Genomic DNA, 16,802 nt, shown 5'->3' on the forward strand with positions numbered 1-16,802 from the left:
GTTTAGAGCTATTCCTATTACCCATGTATTGGAAGGTTGAACAGCTCGTGAAAAATACCTTTCTTTACCACTGATGTTAAATTATAAAGCTATTAAAAACTTAAGGAGCTTGGGAGATTGGGATTGACATATATACACTAATATGTATAAAACAGATAACTAATAAGAACCTGCTGTATAAAAAAATAAATAAAATTTAAAAAAACAAAAAACATAAGGAGCCTTCTCTGACATTCTCCCCAACAACTCCCACCCATAAGAGTTACCATGACAACACTTCCTTTTTACCAGGATGTGAAAAAGCAAAAACACAATCCAGAAGTCTTCCTGGAAAGTCAGTGTCCAGTTAATTCCTACATTCATTCATAAACATCCCAACAAAATCTTGCCTTAAGAACATATATTTGGAATGTTGGCAGCATAAGTTATGGCCAGATTCTATCTGCCGCTTCTTTTCTAAATCTAATAATCTACACAATTAATAGGCGATTTCCCCCTTCACAAGTGAGATAACATTTCTTGAGGTTACTTTCAAAACCACATTGAGACTGCTGATCTAGGTTGGGAAGTGGGCTCTTGAATTTGCTGGCCATCCCTTCAGGACCCCTCTGTAGGAAAAGTCTAGATGTGTAAGAAAGAATAAAGTCATTAGAGACTATGTAATTACACAAAATGCAAAGGGAGTTGTAACTAACAGACAAGATTTTAAATAAATGCCAGAAAAATAGAAAACGGAGGCTCATAGGTTGGTAGATAAAAATGAATGGAAAATTCATAACCTAAAATATATTGCTAGGGACTTCAAAGGAAACCAGTTTGCCCAAAGCGAACCCCATGGAGATATAACACCCAGAGACAACAAGTAATTTGAATTTTATGAGCTTTAAATGATATGAAAACATTGTGCTGAAAGAGTAGATATGCAGGATCACTGATGGACGGGACATCCATCCCGCTCAGTTGTCATTTACCGCCAGGCCTCCATTCTGAATGGTCCCTCATTTCTTAAGATATTTGTTATCTTAGGAGGTAAGGTTAAAAAGCTAATTTCTAATCTGCAGTATGTAAAGGAATGTCCTATGCTATCTCAATTTAGTGAATTCACTCAATACTAATTTTTTTTAAAAAGTAATATATACAGTAATCTGAAGCCAAATAGTAGATTATCATCCCAAACCATTATATCAATATCAGAGTAGTAGCTAAAGTTTCCTTCCAGATCTGGTACAGTATGCCAGGGACAACCACAGACAACATCTAGTCATCTAGAAATTTCTATAAAATTTCCACACTGTAAAACACTGAAATTTTCACTCTAACCTACATTCTAGGTGATGATGCACTCCAAAAAAACACTAGGTATGACACTTTACACTGAAATACTATAACCACAGAAAACTCACTGCCTCACAACACTACAGCATAGTGACTAAATATCCAAATAATAATTTGGAAGCAACTTAAATATTCATTGAAGTTTCTCAGTAATTCCAAAGGATGAATCTCTATGTAACCCATCTAACCAAGCACAATTTCTTAAAATCATTTGCATCCCTCTTGAGCAAGCTTTCTTCCATGGATGGTCTCTTGATCTCAAGCATTCATTTCTCTCTCTCTTTCTCTGTAAATTTTGCAATTTGCAGCTACCTGAAAGACCCTCTCTTTCTTCTTTCTTCCCTCTCAAAATCTCCCACCAACCCAGCCCATGCTCCTTTCTCTATGCTCATTCTGACCTGCTAGATATATTCATTTCTTTCTCTGACCTTTTCAGTGTACATCAGTCAAGCTTATTTCGATGATTCCGGATTCCCCCTTCATTCATAGACCTGATTATGGACAACAAAGATGTTTCTCCTTAAAGAGAAAACTAGACATACTGTTTCTGTTACATATAAACAGCAAAATCATCATAAAGGATAGCTTTGAAGCTAAAAGAAATGATGTATTTGCATATATTCCTGACATAGGAAGAATTTTTTGGTTAAAGAAAGAAAAGTAGTGAGATGGGAAAGAGGACACAGTTCGGCCAGAATCCTGCATCCCTCTGGGTACAGCCTCTCAATCCCGCTCCCACTTATAGCATCCTGTAGAAAGAATGGGAATAAGAGAAAAAGGAGAAGGAGAAGGGATGGCAGAGAAGAGATGGGTGGTTAGTATGAGGAAGAAGCAACTGGTGTGGAGAGGAATACAGCTTGGCTTAGTGTGTCTGCTGCTCCATGGGTGAAGCTGTATATGTGCCAGGTGGTGAGGAGGACAGAGGAAGCCACAGAGCTCCAGAACATTCCTCATTTCTTTTCTTCAACATTTAGAGAATCCGATCAGTTCGGGGGCGGCCACTAGGGGGCAGTAGCAGATGGCTGCCACGCTCTAGAGGTGCACTCTTGAATGGTGAGGGCTCCAGTTATCAAAAGCAGCTATCTTTTATATGCCAATAAATATAGCCTACTAAAAGGCTGCAAAAAGACACATTCGTGGAAAGTTACCATTTTTAATTTGGAGCTTTAATTTAGTTATCTAATTTTTCTAGTATTTGATTTTATATATCAGCTGTAGGACAATTATTAAAGAAAAAATACATATCTCCTCCCATCTCAACTTACCCAGGAGACGAATGGTCAAGTGACAATTCTAGGAGAGGAGTTTTCAGATTCAACCCACATTTACTGAGAACCTACTCTTTGTGCCAATTATAGTACCAGAATTTTCCATGGGCATTCTTATGTGAGGTGGGTATGAAAAGTTATTTTTTTAAGGGAAGGTAAAAGATTTCACTTCACACACACACACACACACACACACACACACACCAAAAAAAAATAAAAGATGCAAAAATCAGAGGAAACTAAATACTAGAAGTTCAGTTCCGTAGTAATGTGTGCAAATCCAATTCTGACTAATTTTATACTTACCTCAATATATGTCAAAACTTCTCCCAAATGGGAAAATGATAAAGTTGAGATTTTTTTATTTTGTTTTGTTTTGTTTTGAAATGTGATTTTGTGTGGCTGTTATTCTCTATACAAAATGATTATGGCCCTCACAAATAATAGCTAGCTAACAATTCTATAGCATTTTGAAGCTTACAAAGTATTTTCACATACAAAACTCTTGATCTTTAAGAAGATTCTGTAAAATAGGAGCCAGTATATAATAGGAAGCTTCAATTCCTAGTTGAGAAAAGATTTCAGACCTGTAGCTGTGCTGACTGGTGTCAGCCTCTATTCTGGAGCAGTGACATTTTAATAAGCTTATGGCAGGCAGTGGACATTATAACAAGGCTTCGCTCAGATACTGGTAGAAGGTGTCACCACTGGCCAACTAGTTTTATAGAGTTTTTATGGGAATGGTAAAGTAAGCTGGTATTCAAGGAAAAGAAATTTTTCTCGCCTGTCTTCTGAGGTACACCAAGAGTGTCTATAACTTGTCAGCTGAACTACAAGCTCAGCCATGACAGCTTCTGAATTTGTTCACTAAATCATTCACTTACATATACAAAATTATGGCACTTAAAGAATTACAGAAGATTAATGTAAACAATAAGATATCTAACAGTGCTCTGTTGTTAACCAGTATTATAGAAATGGTTCTTAGATGAACTTTGAATTGTTGTTATCTCTACCTCAAAATTCCCTAAATTCCTTAAATGAGGTCAGTTAAATTCAAGAAAATACTGCAGGATAGACTGAGGTGTTTTGTAAAAAGAAAACTTGCTTGTCCCATCTGAAGAACTAAGTTGTGTTTAGGATAAAGGATTTTTTTTTTCTGTAAATAAGCTGTAAGTTAAAGGCATGCCTATTCACTAATAATTTAAATGGCCAAGCAGCATTGTTAAATTATGATTGTCCCTGAAAGCCATCTCTTTTATAGACTGATGGCAGGTAATCTTCCTAATGCCCAGTGGTCCTCAGGTCATTTCTTTACAGGGACTGATGCTAGTTATAGAATGATATCCACACTCAATGCTGAGATCCACGTTCCAAAATTCAGTTTTTGATGAGATCTTTTGTGATTTCCTTCCCATTTCCTCTGTTCTTCATGAAAATTCTGAGACTCCCTCTCTCTGCATCTGTGCAATCTCCTCCGTACCCTTGCTATGCCCGGCCATCATGCCCGTTGTTCAGAACATTCAAGATTCATCTAGCTTAAATGTGACTTCCTCCTTGAAGCTTTCTTCCATAGCAAGCTTTTTCCTAAAATCTCTTCTGCCTTCTCATCTACTAAAGAGTCATCATGAGCTCCACCTTTCCTGGTTCCCATAACCAACCGTTCACCAACTTCTTCTTGATTCTACTTCTTTAGTATTACTAAAAGCAGGCACACTGGAGTAGGATATATATGCCTGTGAATTTCATCTACGTTTCCACTAGCCAAGTGAACTTAAATAAGTAACTTATTGTTAATCTTAGTTTCCTCTTCTATAAAATGGCCACTCTAAGAGTATCTAACTCACAGGGATATGACAAAGATTAAGTGAGTTAATAAATGTAACTTAGGTGGAGGATTCAACTTAAGCCAACATTTTTCACAGTAAGTTTCAAGGAATATTAGTTCCACAAAATGTTCTTCAAATAAAAAAAGGATTCATGGTTAAATCAATTTATTAAACATTACATCCAATGCCCATTTCTCAGTCAGCCATGGTGTACATTAGTATATTAAAAGGTCTCCAAATTCTTGCAGGAAAACAAAACAAAACGAAAACAGTTGTCCTAACATTCCCTAAGCCTTTTTAACCAGAGGGCCTTTGTGTGCATATGTAGCAGCTATTTAAAATTCTGCAGAACCAGTGTTCTGAGGAAGGCATTTGAAAAAATGCTGACTTGGACAAGAGCCACAGTTATCATTTTGGAAGTTATTTCAGCCTCAGGTTTCCAACAGTTTTTGATTTTTTTTTTTTTTTTGTAAAAGAGACTACTATCTCCTAATGTTCAGAGTGATCATAAACTCTCAGAAAAATGAACCAAATTGTCCTGTGGGAAGCTGTGTCATAAGGGTAGTAGAACGGTATGAACTTTCTAAAGCCAATTATTTCTTAACAATCTCTTAAAACTTATAAAGAAAGTTCTGTTTTTCATGCAATGCCCAGTAATTGCTTAGCCAGCCCGTAACAGATGAAAAACTTCATCTCAGGAGAGAAGTTTTACATACAAATATGTAAAAATCCGATAAAGAGTGGAAAGAACTCTGGGGAGATTCAGGAAGTGGATAAGCTCATGCCTGTGATGAAGGCGGACTTGAGATGAGATCACGGTGCCTGAGTTCCGATACCTCTACCTCTGACTACAAAACTATTGATTGTACATGAGGTAAGAGGGCAATAAATGCTGCAGCCTGATTGCCTCAGTGTCACAGGCTGAATGCAACCCAATTTATGATGGCACAGCAGGAATTCCGAAATCATCTTATTTTTCTCTTTTTATAGGAGAAAAAATAAGCCGAGCTCACATTTATTGCTCATATGCGGCCTTTTCTTCTCTACCATGACATCCCCTAATTCTTCACAAACATAGGACTTATCCCTCCTTTTAGAGATAAACTAGCAATCCTCAAATCACATTAGTCATTTCTACTTAGCCATGTTTGGATTCAGTCTAACTAACAGAATCAACTTAGCTCCCCTATAGCAGAGTCCTATTTTTTAAAGTATATTATAAAAACATGCAGCTGGGAGAGCAAAAGAAAACTAATATCATATCTGTTTTGAACAATTTTTACATTTCTGTTAAAACCGAGGTAGCAAAATACCTATTGTCTTTATTAACCTCTCCCATTTTGGTTTTAGTTTTCATAGGGTATGAGTAGCCATGCTTCTTTAAAATAAATATCCCAAATTGAAAAAAAAAAAATCACATAAGGAAGCTCTCTGTTCAGTGAGGTTTACACCGTAGGATCACTTCTGTATAGTTGAATGATGGAGGGCTTAAACTTTTAAATCTAAAAAACAAGTAAACAAAAACAGGAAAATACATCCAACATAACTCTCACTATCTGAAGTATCCAATTTGAGAATAATAGATCTGGAAGAAATTTTAGTGAATAACTACATTAAATTCCTAATATTATAAACATGGAACTTGAGGCTCCAAATATTAAGTAATAAAGCACAACCCTATCTCAGGATGAATGAGAGGTCAGGGTAAAAACAAGTTCCCTAGTTTCCAGTGACACTTTCCACACCATGCAGGACCTCCTAGGGTCTGTCCTTCAAGTCCATGGGTGCCCTGAACAACATGAAATCACACCCCTGTCAAATATTTTATGGAGACCATTTATAAAAATTGGCTGATTCCTTGATAAACTAGTTTAAGGATAGGATAGTTAAGGGATTGAATTCACAGTTGCCAAGCTTTAAGTGGGTTCCTGCTAGGAGATTTATAGAGCATATGCCAACTGCAGTGTCCCTGCAGGTCCCCTTTAAAAATTTTACAAATTTTAGATCAGTAGTCTCAAAGATCTTACAGTGGCTTAATCTAGAAATCATGTCTGAATTTTGGAATCTTAAAAACATGGCCCGAATGCATATACCAACAGATCTGACAGCTACAAAAGCAGTCAAGTGAGAACTAGATACAGAAAAGCCTACAGAGTGTCAGAACAACTTAAGAAATACAGGACAGGGATGACTTTGAGAAAGTCTTGGAAACCCATTGAGAGTTGGGTTTTAGTGCCATAGACAGCAACATTAGTGTAATATTGACAGAAGGGATGGAAAAGTGAAGCACGATAAGAAGGAACATAGGTGTGGTTTCACAGACTATAGCGTTAAGAGCACATAGATCCAGGTGGTATTACTTTTAAATGAGGACTTTTCTCTTAGGTATGTTTGCTGCGATTATAGCATTAAGCACACTGCAGCCAAGGTGTCACTATGCCAGTTACGAAGGATCTGAGGTGTATGTTGCAGCAAGAAAGTTTCCTTTTCCTATTTTCTAAAGATATTCTATATTAAAGGGTTAACTAGAACTTCTAAAACTATCTTATAAAAATGATTTAGCTCAGTTCTGAGATGAGACATCACTCTTCCCTGCTGTTTCTCTCTACATACAATTCAACAAATACTCATAGCAGGTTGATGCGTAATTATTTTTCAGGAGTCCTTCAAAGAGTGAATAACTAAACATAGTTTGGTACATCCATACCATGGACCCACTCAGCAATTAAAAGGAACACAACAACATGGATGAATTTGGAGGGAACCATGCTGAGTGAAAAAAGCCAAACCCAACAGGTTATGTACAATATGATTTCATCCACACAGCATTTTTTTTTTTTTTTTGCGGTACGCGGGCCTCTCACTGCTATGGCCTCTCCCGTTGCGGAGCACAGGCTCCGGACGCGCAGGCTCAGCGGCCATGGCTCATGGGCCCAGCCGCTCCGCGGGCCACAAACCCGCGTCCCCTGCATCGGCAGGCGGACTCTCAACCACTGTGCCACCAGGGAAGCCCCACACAGCATTCTTGAAATGACAATTTTATAGAAATAGAGGATATATTAGTTATTGCCAGGCACTGAAGGGAGGCATATGGGTAGGATGTGGGTGTGGCTATTAAATGACAATTTGGGATCCTTGTGGTGACGGCAATGTCTTATATCTTGACTACAGTGGTAGATACATGGGCCTACACAGGTCAAAAATGCATAGAAACACCCATACACACGTATAAGTGAAACAGGAGATATTAAAAAGATTGGTGGACTGTATAAATATCAAGATCCTGCTTGTGCTGTTACACCATAGTTTTTCACGATGTTATCATTGCGGGGAATACTGAGTAAAGGAGACATGGAATCCTTATCATTTCTTACAACTACATGTGAATCTGCAATTATCTCAAAATAATGTTTTATTACAAATGATTTTATAACTGATAAAAGCAATCAAATACTAGTCAAATTTAGTACCTTTCTGTGTCCTTGTTATATCCTTCTGTCATTTATTTATGGATTTAAGAAAGAACACTATTTTCCATCTCTACCCCTGAGTTTATGCACAATTGCACATTTCTGCAACTTCACTTAGAGATAAGGATCCATGAACTCAACAAAATGGAATAGGGACTTGGGAGGATTTCAGCTTCTGGCTCTATTTTCCTTCTTTAGACAGTGGAAGCTTTGAGGAAAGATGTCATGTTAAACTTTTGATTCAGTCAACAGACATATTAGCTTTTTTCTTTTTAGTTTCATGCTCTTATCAACTACTGACCTCCATCTACAGCTGGAAGCTACATATTTTATTCATATATAATACTTTGCAGTTCTTACTTGTGATTCTCTTGTATGTTGTAGATTTTACATAACACTGATGCGTCCACTGAGCTTTTTAAAAGTACCCTAGGATACAGGGTTCACATATATTTTAGTTTAGTAAATCTACCATAAGAAAATGACTTTTTACCAGTTATTCCTCTATTCTACATTATCACTTTATGTTTTTAACCTTACTGATTCTACTCATCGTGTCAAAATTGCACTTATTTTTCTCCTCCCAAGGTTAAAGTAAGGATTAAAATACCAGTTATTATCATTTTTATTACTTTATTATCCCCATAAAAGTCTAGAGTCACCATCCTCCTTTGCCCTTCTTTGGTGTTGGTATAAACAGGCACTTTCTATTTTATGTTACCTCCTTCTTTAGTTGCATTGTATTTTTGATTTGCTTTTTCCAATTTGACCTCTATTATTTTTTTAGCTTTCTTTTCCCTGTCTGTGTCACTTTCATTATTTACCAAAATAACTAAGCACTTTTGATTTTTCCTATTTTTCATGAATAATAATAGCTTTTTTAGTGCCCCACTTGTATTTTCCCTGATGAACTACTAGATTCCTTGGATACTATTAGATTACCCCGAGAATCTGACTCCAACTAGATCCAGATAATTGAATCCAGCTTCTGAATTCTTAATCAGATTAAATCATTTTATATGGCATAATTTTGTATGTTCTTAAAATAGCAGCATGATTATTTCTGACTCTACTGAACAGCTAGATAAATCTATTGGCCATAATTATTGACAAGAAAATCAAACTCGACTAACTAAAATTTATCAACTCCCTTGATCCTTTCTTCCTAATTTACTGTTTGTTTGTTTTTCCTACTATGATAAGTGTATCTTAGTAAGTCCTTTTAAATATTTTGTAGAACAAAACACAAACCAAGTAGATGGACAGATAGGGCAGAAAGAACCTGCCAAACAATTAGGCAAAATAAGAAAGAAATTAATTCTTAATTATGGCTTCTGCTAAATAATGGAACGACCTCTTCTCCAGCCAATCTACACTTTGCTGCCCAAAATGTTTCCCTGAAGTGTAAAGCTGAGAATGTCTCTATTGAAAAGCTCACTGTAGCTTAAAGAATATCAACTTGTGTTCTAATAGTTTTTGAAACCCTATAAAATTTAGCTTTAAGCCATCTTTCTTCATTCTGCATGATATGCTCTGCTCAGATAGTCCTCTGTGCTGGCAGCTCAGGATCACACTCAATTCCCTAAATAAACTGTGCCCCTTTCCACCTCCCTATGAAAACCTAGTCAACATTCCTCATCTCCATCAATGAACTTACAGCTTACACTCTGTAGGCGGGATATGCCTGCACATCCAACAGATGTGCACTCCCAACTCAGGGATGATCCTGGGGATAGAATCTGTAACACCTCTAGATCATTCCAGCACTGTGTAGAGCAATGGCACATTGGAGGCACTTTATTCTGGAATGAATAGATAGATAAATGGATGGATGGATGGAAGGATGGATGGATGTATGGGTGCTTTTGCCATGGCCTACACACTCTTCCAACCATTTCTAGCCACCAAAGTAACTGAAGATCCAGTTTGAATTCAACAAACTTTATCCAGTCCCTCTAGTTGGAGGTAATCATTACATATTTTAATTCATAGTTTGTTCTTTAATCTGTACCTTCTAAGTATGCTTTTATTATAATTATTCAAGTGTACAGTTACCTTTAATGGAGTAAATCATTTGCTATCTGGGAGTTTATTTTATTTATCAATTTATATTATTATATTATTTATAGTTATTTTTATATATTATTATATATATTATAATTATTATATATTATTATTTATATATATTATTTATATTATTTATCAATGGCTTAGCATCCTGCCTGGCAGGGAGCAGTCACTGAATAAATAATCTATGCATAAGTCAACTTCCTAATCAATAATCTTGGATCAGTGCTCCACATTAAGTCAGTATTTAGAAAATATCAGCATATTGTTCATGACATATTCAACAAGTCCTTACTGAGCCCCTACTCTGTACTAGCAAGAACACAGTTAAACTTTAATTACCTTGACTTTGCTTGATGTCTCAAAAACATGAATTTACCAAATGCTTATTTTCTCATAAACAAAAATTAGTTACTGACCCCAAAATGACTTACTTTGAAAAGAATAAATTTGTATCTAGTGAACAAAAATATAGTTTTGACAACTAATCATCTTGTTACAAGGAAAGGAAGCAAAAAAAGGCCTTGTCTGAATAGAATATAAAGGCAGGAATTAGAGTGGCATTTAAAGTCCTATTGGAATGTAGTAAAGGGTCTCAGAGAATTGACTTCACATTCATACTTTGTAGGATGGGAAAAGCTTTATATAATGCTTGTCTCACAGGGTGAATGATCTTTTATATGCACTGACTATCATATGAAAGAGCATTCTCAAATGCAGGCAACTTTGCAATGGGGAAACAGGCAAAGAGGAAACGCATGGCTCCTAAGAGTCAAGGCAAATAAAGGGTCAAGCGTCCCCTCGAACATTGTTTTCACTCCATTCACTCCATCCTTTACTTCAAGGCTATTTCAATACCCTTCATCATAGAAAAGCTGTTCCTCTATGACATTAGGGAATCTAGTGATTTTGGTTAAAAACTTTTGATGTTTATCCAAAGCAATATAACCATGAGGCAAATGAGGGGACTCAGAAACTTTCTCTTTCTGTATTTCAAGCAGGTTGAGGAACCCCTGGTATAGCATATATCTGCCTGACCAATGGCAGGCAAAGACATATATTCAATTAAAATATCATGTTATAAATACTACAGTAGAGGTACATAGAAAAGATGGATTTAATGCACTAAATCAGAAAGCTTGCTTGAGTTTCTGGTTGTCCCCAAAGCACTGACTCATGAAGCCCACTTTTTTTTCAGACCAAAATAAACATTTGGGGTTTATTATACAGGCACAGACGAGTTATCATAGTGTAGCTCTTTTTACAGTTACTCCCTACTCAGAACATCAAGATAAACGCAGAAAAGACTTTTCACATATGGAATTTCAGATTGCAATACCCATTACAGGGTCCTCTGCAATAGGCTGTTTTTCCTGGCAAAACAAAACAAAATTTTTATTACCATATTTAACACTGAATATGTAGCAGGCAGTGTTCTAGGATCTTTGATATGCCATTTCCTTTAATTATCTCAATAACTCTATGAAGTAGTTATGATTGTTTCATGCAGATGAAGAATCTGAGACTCAAAGAGGTAAAATAACGTGCCCAAGGCTCAGGAATGGAAGGTTGGAACACAAAAATCTTCTTTCTGACTTTGAGGTCTTGTTTTTGACCACTATGCATTGAAATACCAATGCATTTGATCTTCATAATAAGCCTATTTATTGTCCCACTTAACAGATGAGAAAACTGAGGGTCAGAATTCAGTACCTGGTCAAGAGTTACTTTCATCTATGGAGTGGCCCCACACAAAATGAAATGAAGCCCTTCTCCTTCAAATCACCCTTTCCAATTGACTCCATGCTGCTCACAATAAAACTTTCTTACGAAGTCATTATCCTTTACTATCTTTATTTATCTTCAAATAATTTATTTGAATAAAAAAAGAATAAAACAAAACAATCAAAAACTATGTCTCATTCTTACAATAATCTAGAAAGAGTAGCTCTGGTTGGAAGTACAGAAAAGTGAGCCCTCAGTTATTTTAGGCCCATCCAGTAGCCTCCATACACCTTCTCCCTGCGGATTCAAAGCAGCATATGGCTGTTCTTTTTGCAGTTCAGGCTCCTCTGTTTGCTCTGAACCTCTAGGTTACAGTACATTTTGTAATCACTAATAAGGACCACCTGCCTCTTGAGAGATTCAGCCTCACAAAACGGAGAAGCCTAATTGTTCAAAGTCACTCTCAGGTAGACAATATGCCCTTCATGCGTGGACTGAGATTACTGAATAAAAAACCGAAATCAAAATAAACAGTTCTACTAACTCATTGTAATTGCTAAGTTAAGAACATATGTTAGTGCCATAAAAAAGAAAAAAAATATTTAGAACAATGAAGACAATGCTTTTGAGGAAATAAAACACCTCATGATTTTCCAGGAAAAAAAAAAAGAATAACCTACTTTTACAATTTCTTTCACTCCACTAAGATATATTCAGGGCAAATTTATTGCACTCATATATGCATAATCATGCACACTCTGTGCACAAACTTAGCCTATGGTTGAATTCAGTCAGAAAAACTGGCTCTTTGAAAATAAGCCAAATTCAATCCAATAACTGGCTGATAAATGCTTACCATTGAGAGTGTGAAATCTATTGCAAATCTGGTTTAAGAGAATAAGAAGGGATGGAGTACATTGGGAAGAGTGCCTTCCCCTGCCATCATCACAACCCCCGCCAGCAGTCAGGCCAGATTCGGGGCCTGTCTCTGGGCTGCAGGTGCAAAACCACGGACATACCTTCATCTGTGGCCTTTCCCACTGCACTAGAATTGTTGGTTTGAGTGTCTATCTATCCTTCCAGTCTGCAAGCGCCCTGAGAGCAGAGTTCACATTTTCACTCTAATCCCAATACTTAGCATGCAGATGTGCACAGAATGAATTCATCCAATCCATTCAAAAATAACTACCTAAGTGACGATATCTAGCCACAGGCTACCATAGGAAATGAAACTACATTCTTATATTAAATAAAGTTTACTTTGTAAGTGCAGATAGATTTGCTAAAGTATTAAGGCCAATATTAAAGGCAGGCAATGGGCTATAGGGACAAATGGTCCCCATTTTAAGTGAACATATTCTGAACTTGCTAAAGCAAACTCAAGTGCCTCTTCTGACAGAATCTTCACTTCTCTACTCACCACACTCATTCTCAGATCTCCCACTGACCACACAGAATCACGAGACACTGGATTAATAATAGGTAATGTTTATGGATGTCATGTGTGCCAGGCCCTGGACTAACTGCTTTACTGTATTATTTCATTTAATTCTTATTACAACCTTCTAAGGTAGGTGCTATTAATGTTTCTACTTTATAGATGACAAAACTGGGCAAAGCATTTGTTTGGTGCCTCGCCTAAGATCTAAGAAGAACTTCAGTAAATCTGTCACTTTCCAAGGAACCCCTACTCCACCTTCAAACAGATGACTAATCCTGTTCCCAAGGAGAAACATTTTGTTTGTCCTGATAAAATTCAGAATTCAACCCTTGACGTATGACCTCTCTTCACAAACTAATTCACTCTCTTCTGAGAGTTGATTCTCTCTGTTTCAGTAAAGCTAGCATGGCTATGTAGTTATAAACGATCATAATCATGCATGAGAAATAATTCTTACAAATCGTTTTGATATATTTTATGAGCAATAACACAATAATAAACATAAAACTTCTCATGCACCATAAATGTACATAAAAGAGCAGCTTGAGATTCAACATAAAGTTTTATAATAAATATATATATAGAGAGAGATGTGTGTGTGTGTGTGTGTACATGTGCTGGTGTGTATAATTATTTTAGGTATCTTCATATTATATATTAATGCACATATTTTTCAACCATTGAACTTTGTTATTTAAATCCTTAATCATAACAATATAGTAAGCAGTTTGGCATTCATAAAACTCAGATAAAAAGTAGCTTCCCTATTTTAACCCTTATCAAATTTTCTTTGTTGTGTTTAATTATTTTATTTCACAGAGGTCCACTGTCAAAAGGGCTTTTGCCAAGAAGCAACTGATTTTCAGATTGGCATCAATAACCCACAAAGCTATCAAAGCTTTGTTTCCATAAGTTTGGGTTGCAGGACAAGGGATAAGTTTTCATCAGGCTGCTACATGTAGTAAGGTGTAGATACATGGTCTTACGAAGTACAACCATAGTTGCAAATATGAGCTGTCTTTGTGCATTATTGAAAGCAGAACTGTGATAATTATCAGGAAGTCATTACGGAGACACTAAATCATAAATATCCTAGTTTTCTTATTTCTCATTGTCTGCTTTTCTGAGAACTATGGTGACAGGTGCTGCATAAACATAGCACTTCAGGGGCTATATTTGGACATACAGAGGTGAAAAATGTATTAAAAACACCAAACTGATGTCTTTTGAATGGGTTCAAACACAAGAAAGCACATACACACGTGTAAAACACACACAGGCAAGAATAATCTCCCCACCCTCATGTATGTCATAAGAGTTTACCTTCCAGCTAGGATAAGCTGTAGCTAGGAAATGAAATTAATTATTCATTTAAGAAATGAACTCAGCTCTCACAGTGTTATGGTAGCTTTGAGAATCAAGAAGAGGAGGTACTTTTACTAGAGGAAGGAGTGAAATACACAATAGAACAATATAACAGTAGAAGAGTATGTTTCTGGTTTATCAGACACATTTTAAAAGCGCCTCACTGCCTACAGGGGAAACACTGCTGCTGTAGTGATTCCTCGGCCACTCAGTTCCTGTCAACAGTCCAATGTTACAGATGTATGAGAGAATGTATTATGAACATTAATGTTCATCTATGAAGGAACTCTGATCCTTAGTTGCGACCACAGAGCATACTCCTTGTTTGTCTAGACCAGAAGGAGCTGGCGTGCATAGAGATGGCACCACAAGCTGTTACATTTTGAAATGATTCCTTACCCCGTGATAAGCAGATGCTTCTCCAACCACTCCTGTGCCCTCCTCACGCAGCCACTGCCTGCCCTCTGCCCTGTGACTTCCTGGGCCTCCCTATCCGTCAAGTTCAGGATGGGCTTCCTGCCCTGGAGCCCCTTATGATTAGTGGGTGCTGGTAACAGACAGCGCCCCCCAGTGCCCCCAAAGACCCCTTCCCTAGGATAGCCCCTCTGGAGTGCAGCTAGACTCATCTGACAGAGCTTCTCCTCCAGCCGTTATCCCACGTGCCAGCCCCACCTGGTCCCAGCAGGAGGAGACAGAGCCTCAGGTGACGGTGACAGCATGACACTGGGCAGGCAGATGACCAACTGCCTTTGGCACCAGCCCCAGGCTCTGCGACCTCGCTTCCAGCTGGGATCTCCAAGTTCTCCTCACATGGCCACTTGTAGGAACTGCAAAATCTGTGGGCCTTGGGCCTTCGTGGCTCTCCAGGGAGACAGGGACAGCTGGCAGCCCTAAGGGCTGTTAAAAAACTGAACATCTCTTTTGGGTACATTAACTTTCTCTGATGTTGTGATTCAAAGAGGTAATGTAAGTACAGATCATGACTGACTTCCAACCAGCAGACGTAGCTGCAAGATCTCAACTTATGATGTGGCAAAGGTGAAGCACACTTATTAAGCACCGACTTTGTCATTCATGGCACAGTTTGTCACCCCTCCCCCCAAAACACACACATACACACACACTGTGCAAAGGTTTGAACAACTGAGCCTTTCAGAAAAGTATAAAGTTTCCCTAAATGTATATTTACTCACTTAAAAGAAAATGAGATCTTTCATTAAATCCCTACAGAGAGTAAATATCTCTACAGACATTTAAGACTTCTCATAACATTTTAAAGTTGAAGAAGGATCAAATCATACATATTCTGAAAATACGTTTACAAGAAGATCAATTCTAACAAATGTTATATTATACACTTAAAAGTAAAGCGTCTCTCCTTGAGAACAATATACATAAAGTATAAGTTTATATTGATACTTGCTTTTAGATGAAGCTGATTGGTCCAGTGCCCAATGATTTTGTATTCTGTACTTTTGTTGGTTATTTGATACTGGAAGATATCATAACGACCAGGAGCGTCTCCATTTTCATTAAAAGTGACCGGTGTCCCAGCACTACCTATAAATGTTTAGAAAACAATGTTAACTTTTCAGTGAGATAGACCACTGGGCTTATTTCTCTCTAAGAAAAAAATGGTAGATTAAAAAAATATTGTGCATAGTAAGAGATATGAAGCTAATAATCCATACAAGGTCATTCTTGGTAGCATAATATCTGACATGAAAAGAAGCCCAGACATACTTTCAGGAAGAAGATGTGCTTCATTATGCACATTAGAAAGTAAATGATGAGAATCCAAGTTAGGTGACAAACGTAACAGTTAAATAAATAAAAGTTGATAGGCTGGACAGCCAATAGTGGCTACGGAGAATGGCAGTTAATAGAGAAGAGTGTAAACGCCTTGAAGCATAACAGCTATTGTACAATATGAACTATGAACAGCAGTTCAAAATGTGGCAGGAGAACGTCGCAGCCAGATTCCCTAGAGTTTTACTTTATTCTGACTTGAACTCCACTCAGAAGCAACTGCCGTATTCGATGTCTCTTCTAAGCCTCTGCTTTTGCTACCTCTGCCCAAGAGTCTATCCATGTGGGCTACGTTTAGGATCCTCTCAGTGGGTGAGGCAGTGGTCGCTGGGAAGTCCCAACTCCACTCAGATCATAAAAGTTCCCTCAATTCACTGTGATAGTGCAATACTGGTGGAGCAGCAGGATGCAAGAAATGTCATCTTTCTAACCTTCCATTTCTCTCAGAAGCTTTCATCTTTTTCTCTTAATAGCTTCTGCTCACTTTTACTTT

The 16,802-nt window shown here is 37.3% G+C and overlaps 1 protein-coding gene across 3 annotated transcripts in view; it reads right to left on the reverse strand.

The window, feature by feature from the left end:
- Positions 1–16,802, reverse strand: part of GRM8 (glutamate metabotropic receptor 8) — a gene marked incomplete at both ends in the record, with an annotated part of 776,918 nt that overhangs the window by 147,217 nt on the left and 612,899 nt on the right. The window contains one exon of one of the 3 annotated variants that reach the window (XM_081244335.1): positions 15,924–16,060. In XM_081244335.1, the coding sequence (XP_081100461.1) occupies positions 15,924–16,060 (137 nt within the window). Of the gene's footprint in view, positions 1–15,911; positions 16,061–16,802 lie in introns of all 3 variants that reach the window. The other 2 variants (XM_081244336.1, XM_081244334.1) reach the window with 2 other exon arrangements.

Source organism: Mesoplodon bidens (assembly GCF_964165515.1).
Source record: "Mesoplodon bidens genome assembly, chromosome: 9".
Lineage (NCBI taxonomy): Eukaryota > Metazoa > Chordata > Mammalia > Artiodactyla > Ziphiidae > Mesoplodon > Mesoplodon bidens.